General features: G+C 43.7%; 1 protein-coding gene across 1 annotated transcript; it reads right to left on the bottom strand.

Annotated features, from left to right (window-relative positions):
- Window positions 1-270: 270 nt before the first annotated feature.
- Window positions 271-11,126, bottom strand: OXA1L (OXA1L mitochondrial inner membrane protein). The gene is made up of 10 exons (XM_032856413.1): window positions 11,022-11,126; window positions 10,416-10,577; window positions 9,533-9,737; window positions 2,081-2,224; window positions 1,743-1,828; window positions 1,409-1,573; window positions 1,174-1,278; window positions 899-1,061; window positions 717-797; window positions 271-634 (listed from the first exon to the last, which is right to left on the bottom strand). The coding sequence occupies exons 1-10, from the start codon at window positions 11,082-11,084 to the stop codon at window positions 513-515; spliced, it is 1,296 nt and encodes a 431-aa protein (XP_032712304.1). The 5' UTR covers window positions 11,085-11,126; the 3' UTR covers window positions 271-512.
- Between the last annotated feature and the right edge of the window lie 544 nt (window positions 11,127-11,670).

Consider the following 11,670-nt stretch of genomic DNA (forward strand, 5'->3'; position numbering starts at 1 on the left):
CTGATGCAACCACTCTATACAAGAGAACACACGGAAGCTGCTCTAGCAAAATGAGATTTTTCACTAACAGCCTAATTATATCTAAGAATTCTGAGCACATGTACTTCTTGAATATTTATAGCATCCTGAGATAAATGTGGATGGAAAAACTCACGTATGGGGTGGGAGTGTAAGCTTGTAATGCCAGGTTACAATGCTGAGGCACTTCCTAAGAGCATGGGCAGGAGCAGTCCCCAGTTGATGTAGTCTTCAGTTTTCTGGAGCACACCATCCATTTCCCTGTTTAATAAGTATTCGGAAGCAGCATGTAGTACAGAGGTTTACTGATTCTGGGGCTGGCAAGATCACTTGGCTCTTTAACACTTAGGTTTGAGTCTGTAAAGGAACCCACTTTTAAAAGGAAGAGCTCTATGCCCCAGGGCTTCTAGGTCTGGGGCAAGGACTCCGGGTCCAGTCTGCTCTGACGCCGAGTCTGAGGAGAGCGCTCCCACCAGTCTGAGCAGGAACGGACTTCAGCCCAGTGTGTCACGCCAGGGCTGCTTTGGCTTGGCACTGCTGCTGTTCGGGGTGCTGGGAGGCTGATTCTTCCCATGCTGCAGCAGCGGGTTGTGGGTAAAGGTCTGTCGTAAGGGACCTAGGGCAAGAGAAGACAAACCTTGAGGAACGAAGGAAAGGAAGAAACAAATCAGAGAATCGAGCCTGCAAGGGTTATTTACCCCTGGCGGCTAGCTCCAAGTGATTCTGCATGCGTCGTTCGCGCTCCTGGAGCTGATGCGCCAGTTCAGCATTCTTCCACCCTGTTGTAAAGATGAGGAAGACACTGGGTCCGATGCCCATTTTTAGATGACTTTCCCCCAGTCGTGTTTCACTAAGGACGTGTTTCAATAAGGGCACTTACCGCTTTTGAAGCTTTTTATAAAACCTTCCCGTGGCGGTAATTTGCTAGAGTCATGCACAACACGCTGGGGGATATTAAGTATAGTCCGTACGGCTGGAATCCGGAGGCAAGCCACTTGGACCAGGGAAAACATATTGGAGGAGAGCCAGTACATGAACACCGCCTGGAGGAGAAGAAAGAGACAGTACTCAGGAACTGTCCTCTGCTGTCAGCTTGATGGGAGATGGCTGGGCTAGATGGAAAGGCTTGGAGCCAGTTCCTAAACTATTACCTACCGTGGGGAAATGGATAGTTATGGGCAAGACGGCTAGGGGCATCACTCTGAGCACATTTCTCATCAACTGTAGATCAGAACTTTGCACACCGGTCTCTGCACCTAACTGCCAAAAAAACCAAAAACAAAACAAATGCATGTCATTTCTAGAGAATGTGGCTCAGATTTCAACCCATCAACTCTACTTTCTTCACTCTCCACTTCGCAGGCCTGGCACCTAGCTAACCTGAGCTTACCTCAAGGACACCCCACATTGTAGCAGTGACCACCAGTGGTAATATGTAGGTGGGGTCAGACAGTGTGAGATCCTGGAACCACAGAAGGCCACCTGTCTGCAGGCTGGGCACAGGAAGGTTGGCCATTTCTCTCAAGGCAATGAAGAAGGAGATGAAGATCGGGGCCTATTACACAGGATAAACAGTATCAGTACCCTTTAGCAAAGGAGACATTTTCATTTCTCTATTACTGAAAACCCTATCACCACCACTTGTTTTTTGGGGGTTTAAGGCATGGGAAACAGGAGTTTATCTGACTGGTATAGGATAAAATAAGGAAAATGTTTTTGCTTACCTGAGTCAGAGGTAGAATAAGAGGTCTAAAGAATTTAACATCATGCTTTTTCTGGTAAAATGTCATTTCCGAGGAGGCCTTGTAAACTGTAAAGGAGGGGAAGTTAATGGTTGGGTTAATAATTACACTGATGGGGGTGACCATCCTTACCACCTGGCCCATAAAGTTTCTATCTGACCCTGGCCAATCACTGGAAACATTAGGCCCAAGAAGCAGGTAGATCTTTAGAACTTGCCCACTTCTAGCAACTCCTGATATATGCCATTCCCTTCCCTCAGCAGAGTGCCAGGAGAGTGTAGATGTGGTCCTCTCCTGTGCGCATTCTGCAGTTGACTCACACTCAGCATGGTCTCCAGCCAACTTGGCCTCTCTGATTCGAGTGGAAAACTTTTGGATCTCTGGCATGTGGTTATGGATCTTGGCTGCTTCTCGCTGGCCCTTCACGATGAGAGGAAACACCAGGCAGCGGGCAAGGACGGTACCTGGAAAACACAGACAGGACTGGAATGAAATCCAAGCAGTCCTGCAGTTGGAAGGTTGAAGTTTTTTAGGTCCTCACTAAAAGGGTCTTTTTTATTCTAGTTTTTTTCAATACTGTGACACCTGCTGAAGGAACACGTAACAAAGGGCAGGGATGACTTGGTTCCTGCAAGGCTTAGTCCTCTGCTTTGACCTCACAAAAATCTAGCATTAACTTCTATAAGGAATGGCCAGGGATACTGTTTATTTCCTTGAACAAAAGGAGGTGAGACAAGATACTTTTCTAGATAGTGATGTCTGAAGTTTTCTATTATCAATGGAATCTCCCTACCCCCAACTCTTTAAGTATAACCCCAATATACATAAGGGATAAAATATAAGAGATATATAAGAACTGCTCCGAGAGAGAGAGTAGTCTGGCTACAGAACTATTCAAGCTCTAGCCTTTGCTTTTCTCAGAGGCACCATTATAGATGTCGGGGGCTCCGAGGAATGAAGAGTGAAAGCCGCTATCCTAGAAATCCCTAGGGTAGGAAGTAATCTGGTGGCTTACTGCTTTAGTTCCTCCCTGTTTCTTATACTTCCTATTTCCTGATCATTCAAAAAATATTTAGTTTATCTGTAGACAAGGAAGGTGGTCTGGGCTGAGAAGAGAGGGTGGTGGTGCAGTGGGGAATATGGGATTAGGCTTTATCAACCTTACCATGGTTGATATGGGGTGGGAAGAGAAGGGAAGCTAAGGATGAAACGGAAAATACTAGCCCTGAAGGAGTAGACTGAGAACTGGGCAATGGCAGTGGAAAGATGTGGTTAGAAAGACCAGAAGAAAATCAGGAAAGATGATCACAAAGCCAAGGGAGAGATTTCAAGGTCTAATGTGTCTAATTCAGACCCTAGGCCCAAGGGGATCATAATGGAGGAGGAGGAAAGATCCTAGGCTTACATCCTCTCAAGAATATACCAAAATCTACAATTCCATATAGAATTACCTCTGTATAAAGAACTTTAGCAGAACAGATCTTACACACCTAAGGATATAAAGAAAAAGTCATTTTGAGTTGGGTAGGAGGCACAGACAGGGTCTAGTCAGGACCCACAGTGGCAGGGATTTCACAACCAGAGAGATAGACACTGTGAAACAAGAGGTCCAAGCCCCATATTGGGTTCCCAGCCCTACAACACCTGGCTTTGAAAATCAGCGAGGCAGGGCGCCTGGGTGGCTCAGTGGGTTAAAGCCTCTGCATTCGGCTCAGGTCAGGGTCTCAGGGTCCTGGGATCGAGCCCCGCATCGGGCTCTCTGCTTGGTGGGGAGCCTGCTTCCTCCTCTCTCTGCCTGCCTCTCTACTTGTGATCTCTATCAAATAAATAAATAAAATCTTAAAAAAACAAAAAAACAAAACCAGTGAGGCTTACACCTGGGCCACACGTGAAGGAGATTCACGGACTAATTTTAGGGCATGCTGGCAGGGCAGGGATCTGTTGGAACATAATCTGGGGATGGAAGAGCTGGCAGGCACCATTTCCGACATTCTCCATCTACTGTGCTAGCACCAGCTTGTCCAGCCCAAGTGACCCACAGGCCAAGAGCCCTTAAGTGGCTCCCTGCCCCTGCCACACCCAGATGGCCTGAGCCTGCACCAGAGCCACTCCCCCCAACAAGCAGCCCCTGCCCTGCATATACTAGAGCACCCACAGCAGCTGGACCCCACGGTCAGCCACACAGGAGGCCTGGCCTCCCCATCAGTGGAATACAGCTGTCACAGCTGGGCCTTGTAGCCAGTTGTGCTGAGACCCACCCCCGACACTTGCCCACCCAACAGCAGCCGTGGCTGGACCTCAGACAGGATGGGGGACAGCCCTGCTTACCAGCATACCTGAAGAAGTTGTGGCGGAGCCCTGCAGACAGCTGTCAGGGGACAGCCCTGCAAACCACTGAGTTTGCACCAACAGTGACCCAGCCATAAGAGGAGGGTGCATGCAGCCCACACAAAGAACCCCTAGGGCACCTGGATCAGGTGACTGCGAAGTTTGCACTACTGAACCTCACAGGACGCCTACAAAAAGCTACTCCTTCAAGACCAAGAGACAGAACTGATCTAATTCAAAGAAACAGAGCATGTTATAAATGAAATAAGACAAAACCTCAGAAAAACAACTAAAGAGATGAACAATCTACCAGATAAAAAGGTCAGAGTAATAGCCATAAACATACTCACCGAACTCCAAAGAATGAACAAAATGAGAACTTCAACTGTGAAAAAAAAAAATCAGAGCTGAATACAGTAACTGAAATAAGTCCACTAGAGGGATTCAACAGCAGATTAGGTAATGCAGAAGAACAAATCAGTGATCTGAAAGGTAGTGGAAATCACCCAAAGGAACAGCAAAAAGGAAAATACGACAGTTTAAGGAACCTGTGGGGCAACATCAGGTCTAGCTAACATTGGCATTATAGGGACCCAGAAGGAGAAGAAAGAGAAAGGGACAGAAAACTTGTCAGCTGAGAAATTCCCTAACCTGGCAAAGGAAACAGACATTTAAGTCCAGAAAGCACTGAGAATCCAAAAAAAGATGAGCCTAAAGAGACTCGCACTAAGACTAGTTATCAAAATGCCAACAGTTAAAGAATCTTAAAAACAGCAAGAAAAAAAAACCCAAAACCTAGTTCCATACAAGGAACCCCCATAAGGCAATCAGCTGACTTTTCAGCAAAAACTTAAAAGGCCAGAAGAGAGTGGCATAATATATTCAAAATAGTGAAAGGAAAAAACTTACAACCAAGAATACTCTACCTGGCAAGGTCATCACTCACACTGAAGGAGAGATAAGGAGTTTCCCACATAAGCAAAAGCTAAAGAGTTCACCCACACTGAACCAGCCCTGTAAAAGAAATGTTAAAGGGACTTTTCAAAACAGAAAAGGCCCTAATTAGAAAATTTATGAAAAAAAAAATCTCACTAGTAAACATATAATAAAGGTAGTGGATAATTACCTACAGAGCTAGGGTGAAGGTTACAAAAGTAGTAAAATCATCTAGACCTACAATAATTAGTCAAGGGATAAAAAAGTATTAGAATATCACAAATATCTTAGAATATTAATTCTAAGATACAATGTTAAAAACAACGTGGGAATTTTCAAGCCATTTTTTTGTATAACCTACCCATTCAAATTATTACACAATTATTTCACAGGCTTTCTAAATAAGTTTTTAAAGCTTGGGGGGAAAAAACCCCATAAAATGTGGGAAGGGGGGACTAGTATTTTTAGAATCCACTTGAATTTAAAGCAACCATCAACTTATACACATTTATATAAGATTTCTATACATACAGTGTTAAATAGGAACTTAATGGTAACCATAAACCAAATACCTATAATAGAACACACAAAAATAAAGAGAAAGGAATATAAACATAACACTAAGGCATGTCATCAAATTACAGGGGAGAAGACAGCAACAGAGAACTACAAAACCACCAGAAATCAATACAATGGTAAGAAGTAGGAGTGCCTGGATGTCTCAGTCAGTAGAGCATGTGATTCTTGACCAAAGGGTCCTGAGTTCAAGCCCCACATTGGATGTAGAGGTTACTTAAGAAAATGGTAGGGGCTCCTGGGTGGCTCAGTGGGTTGGGCCTCTGCCTTCGGCTCAGATCATGATCTTAGGGTCCTGGGATCGAGCCCCGCATCCAGCTCTCTGCTCAGCGGGGAGCCTGCTTCCCCTTTCCCCTCTGCCTGCCTCTCTGCCTACCTGTGATCTTTCTCTCTGTCAAATAAATAAATAAATAAAATCTTAAAAAAGAGGAAAATATGGTAAGAAGTATATATATCTATCAGTAATTAGTTTAAGTGTAAATGAACTACATGTTCCAACCAAAAAACCAACAAACCAAAGAGGGCAGCTTATGGTGGTATAGGCCTATCTTGGGAAAGAAAAATCTCAAAACAATCTAACCTTACTGCTAAATGAACCAGAAAAAGAACAAAACCCAAAGTTAGTAGAAGGAAGGAAATAATGAATATTAAAGCAGAAACAAATGAAATAGACTAAAAAAGCAATGGAGAAGATCAACAAAACTAGAAATGGTTCTTTAAAAAAGATAAACAAAATTGGTAAGGCTTTAGCCAGACTCATTAAGAAAAAGAGGGCCCAAATAAAATCAGAAGTGAAAGAATTTAACAACCAACACCACCTAGGAAACACAAAGGATTGCAAGACAGTACTATAAACAATTACATGCCAACAAATGGGACAACCTAAAAGAAATGTATAAACTCCCAGAAACATAAAATCTTCCAAAACCAAATCTGGAAGAAATAGAAAATCTGAACAGACCAATTATTAGTAATGAAACTGAATGGGCAATCAAAATCCCAACAAAAAACACTCCAAAGACCAGATAACTTCACAGGTGAATTCTACCAAACATAGAGTAGTTAATACCTATCCTTAAACTATTCCAGAAGACAGAAGAGGAAGAAAAGCTTTCAAACTCGTTCTAACAAGGCCAGCATTACCCAGATACCAAAAGCAGACAAAGACATTAAAAAAAGAGAAAACTATATGGGCCAAAATCTGTGCTGAATATAAATGATGCAAAAAACCTCAACAAAATATTACCAAACTGGGGCGCCTGGGTGGCTCAATCGTTAGGCATCTGCCTGAAGCTCAGCTCATGATCCCAGAGTCCTGGGATCAAGCCCACATTGGGTTCTCTGCTTGGCAGGAAGCCTGCTTCTCCCTTTCCCACTCCCCCTGCTTGTGTTCCCTCTCTCGCTGTCTCTGTCAAATAAATAAAAAAAATTAAATTTTTTTTTTTTACCCAAACACTATAATTTACACAATATATCTAAAGGATGATTTAATACATTTGATAACACATTTAATAATACATTTAAAGGATGATTAACCCTGATCAAGTGAGATTTATTCTGGGAATTCAAGGATGGTTTAATATTCACAAATTCAGTGTGATTTACCACATTAACAAAATGAAAGAACAATGTTTAATCATCTCAACAGGTGCAGAAAAAGCATTTGACAAAACTCCACATCCATTCAAGATAAAATCTCTCAATAAATTGTGTTCAGAGAGAATATACCTCACTATAAGAAAGGTCATATATGAAAAACTCATATTTAAGGGGCACCCGGGTGGCTCAGTCAGTTAAACATCTGCTTTTGGCTCAGGTCATGATCTCAGGGTCCTGGTATTCAGTCCCGAGTGAGACTCCCTGCTTGGCAGGAGGCCTGCTTCTCTCTCCCCCACTCTCACTGCTTGTGTTGTCTCTCTCTGTCAAATAAATGAAATCTCTGGGGGAGGGGGGAAGGATGTGGAAAAGAGAACCTTGGTGCACCACTGGTGAGAATGCAAAATTGTACAGCCCTGTGTCCAACTCCACACTCAGTGGGGAGTCTGGAAAGACGCACTTGCTCTTTCTCTTAAATAAATCTTAAAAAACCCCCCAAAACTCCAAGACAAAAATATATTTGCACCTGTAAGTTCACTGTAGCATTATTTACAATCGTGAAGATATGGAGGTAACCTAAATATCTGTAGATAGATGAATGAATAAAGAAGGTGTGGCATATAAACACACAACAGAGTATTAAGCAGCGATTAAAAAAAAAAAAGTGAGGGGCACCTGGGTGGCTCAGTGGGTTAAAGCCAGCAGCATAAATAAACAAAATCTTAAAAAAAAAAAAAAAAAAAAAAAGTGAGCTCTTACCATCAGTGACACGGATGGACCTATAGGGTATTAGGCTATGTGAAATAAGACAGAGAAAGATAAATGCCATATAATTTCACTTGTGTGAAATCTAGAAAACAAAACAGACTCATAGATACAGAGAACAATCTGGTTGCCAGAGGGGAGGGGACTAGAGAAGATGGGCAAAATGGGAGGAAATTAAAAGGTACAAACTTCCAGGGGTGCTAGGCTGGCTCAGTCAGTGGAACATGTGGCTCTTGATCCCAGGGTTGTGAATTTGAGCCCTACACACCCAATGTGTGGGTCAGGATCATGACCCTGAGATAAAGATCTGCACACTCCATCAACTGACACCAGCTAGGCACCCCAGGGACTGCTTAAATAAACTTAAAAAAAAAAAAAAAAGTACAAACTTCCAGTTGCAAATAAAGATGATCCAGGGATGCAATGTACAGCATAGAGAATTACAGTTAACATAACAACTTTATATGGTTACATGGTGATCACTTCATAATATATATCTTGAATCACTATGTTGTACCTCTGAAACTAATGTAATATTGTATATAAACTACAATAAATTGGAAAAAAGTGTCTAACACAGAAAGATCAAGTATGAAAAATGGGTTCAGTAATGATGTCACTGACAAAATGAGGTGGTTTTAGTAAGTCAGATTGCTAAAAAGAAAAGGTCACATTGCTGAGTGTCAAAGAGTGGAAAGAAAGAAGTCCACTGCATGCAGAAGTCTTTTAAATAAGAGCTATGAAAGAAGAAAGAACTAAGAATGAAAAGAAGGGACTTTTCCTCAAGAAATCCATGGTATACTTGAACATGTTTATATTTTCAAAATAGGGCAGTAAAGAGAGAGAAGCTGAAGGCCTAGGGAAAAGGATGATCACCAGAGCAAGGTGCAGGAAGAACAGAATTTAAAGTATAGTCTTAGCCTGCAAGAGAAACAATGTGGGCACCTTCCAACTGGTGGGTGCGTGGGGAGAGGTCTAAGCACCAGGCCTGATCTATCACCTAAACCAGGGCAGCTTCATCACTGTTAACAAGGTCTCCTTACTCTAACCCCATGCTCACATTAAATATCTACACTTGCTGAATCCCAGGTGATCTAGTGGTTTTATAATGTCCTTTAGGAAAGAGAAGTAGCCTGTATCTAAGGATCAAGAGCCTCTATTCCTTGTCTGAATCCTCTGCTTTTCTGACCCCTAAACTTCTGCAACTACAGTTGACCCTTGAGCAACAGGGTTTTGAACTCTCTGGGCCAAAGCATACGTTGTTGTTGTTTTTAAACAGTACTGTACATGTATTTTTTTCTTCCTTTATTATAAGAATGTAGAATACATGTAACATACAAAACACGTATGAACTGTTTGTTATCAGTAAGGCTTCTAACAGTAGGCTATTAAGTTTTTGAGGAGTCAAAAGTTATGAAATTTCAACTGCTGGAGGGGGTTAGTGCCCCTAACCCCCAGGTCGTTCAAGGGTCAGCTGTATTCCCTCCACCCACTTACAGAAAGGCTATCTTTAAAGTTCTACCCCTAAGTTCCCATTTCTTCTACCCTTGGCCAGGATGTGTTTCCCTTACATGCAGCAATGGCCCCCCACCAAGGTAGGCCTAGGTTAACATGCATAGATTCCAGTAAGTTCTGGATCAGTCCCACTGGGGTGTATGACCCCAGACCCAGTTCAGCGAAACTCTGTTCTGCAGCAGCTTGGACGACATCTGTGGTCTCTCCAGAAGCCACCTCAGGTACTGCTGTGGGTGAGGGAGTTGCAGGAGGGCTCTGAACCTGTGCAAAAGGAAGTCATGTGTAATACTCAGTAGGGGGGACATACAGAAATCACAAGCCCCCTAATAACTAGTATCAGGTTGTTCTATTGACTTTCTACTTCTTGTTCTCCTGGTTAGTCTACACTGTAGACTACACAGAATTCAAGGCTTAAAAAGGACATCTTACTTTTTCCTCTGGACAGGAAGACAATTTACTTACTTCCTGACTTTCTTTCCTATTAGGAAGTTATTTCTTCTATCAGTGTTCCAAACTTCACGGTCATTTGAGTTTCACTGGCACAATTTTGCAGATACTGAAACTATCATAATTTTCATTTAAAACAATTCAGTTTTTAAGACCAAAATATTCACTTGGTCTCATCATCAGAAATATTAATACCCAAGAAGTCATTCATTTGAAATTTATAACTTTTCTAACACACACGCACACCTGGAATCGTAGCTCATACACCATCAGGGGCTTGCCACATTATGGCCAACAATGCCTTGCTTATAACATCAATCTCTCCTGCTGTACTTTCAATTATTTCCCCACTGATACGAAAATCTATCCGAAGCAGAGATGCTACAATTTTGGGAGCTGCATAGAGTGTGCCACATCCCTCCTCCTTGTAAACAAAATAAAACCGACCAACAGACACTACTCCTAACGTCGCTGGGACGAATCGCCTCTTACCGGGGCTTCTGCGAACAAGATCACGGAGGTACTGAGGCCCCGGGGTCCAGAGCCAGCGAGGACGACATAGTGCGGGCGCTCGCAGCACTGGCGGGTTGGAAAGAGGAGCCCCGCAGTCAGCGGTTTCCGCGGCCAATGCGAGGGCCCTGCGACGCTGTGGAACTGAGAGGGTAAAAGAAGGATGGAGCCCCTTTATTAGGAGCAGATGTCACTCATCATGTTCATTCGCCACGAAGCACGCAACCTTCTACCACAGGTGAAGTCACTATTACTCTCCGCGCGCAGACTGCAGGCCCGAATGCATGCACTTAGTGCGGCCTGGCTCTCGGTTACCGGAGGCCCACCTCGGAGCACAGAGGTCGAGCTGACGTTTCCGTGGCAGGGGTGACATCGGGACCCACAGACAATATGCGACAACAATATGCGGCCGCTGAGCCCGCAGGGTCGGGGACGTAACCCTCCCGTGTACTCATGCAAGCCGAGGTCAAGAGAGGCAGGTCCCGGTGAGGTCAGCGTCTGCTCAGGCTGTTCCTGGCATGAGCTGTCTCTGGCTGGGATCATGGGGACAGGGCTGGGTCCTGGCGCTCAGCCCTGGGGTAGCCTTACCTGACGCTGTGACCGTAAGAGGCGCAGAAGCTCCCGCCGACCGTACATCAAACCTACCGCCATTTTGCCGTGAAGTGGGCTGAGTGCGCTTGCGCTTGCGCTTGCGCACTCAGAACTTCAGCCTCGCGGCACGAGGCCCTTTTGGAAATGGGCATGAAGCCAGAGCTGTTGCTATGATCAGGTGGTAACTGAGACTGGAACTCAGCGGCCATATTTGAAGTGGGTAAGAAGACTCTAAGGGCTCTATTAACAAGATCGCGCAGTGTGTTGGGAAGATTGAGAGGAAATTGAAGTTAAAGGCCACTTGAAGGGCTGTCAGGGAGTGACTTCAAAATCCTAGGGATTTCTTGGCTGTCAGCTCCCAACCCTAACATCTGAAATGTACCTGACAGAAATGGTAAATATAGGCAAAAAATATAATCCAGATTTAGTAATAGTGGGGGTTATCACCTATCAATCACGTATGTTGGATACTATTGTAAATAAGATTTTAAAGTTTACTTTGAAAAATTAATACAGTTACAGGTGATGACAGATATACAACTACAGGACTCTTGGGGGAAAAAAAACCCGAACTGTTACTTTGGTGCCCCCAAATGAACCATCTGTCACAGTATTTACAGTGGCCTTGTACAGCCACTATGGAAAA

The sequence above is a fragment of the Lontra canadensis genome, unplaced genomic scaffold, assembly GCF_010015895.1.
Source record: "Lontra canadensis isolate GAN:19392208 unplaced genomic scaffold, GSC_riverotter_1.0 scaffold12, whole genome shotgun sequence".
NCBI classification, from domain to species: Eukaryota; Metazoa; Chordata; class Mammalia; order Carnivora; family Mustelidae; genus Lontra; species Lontra canadensis.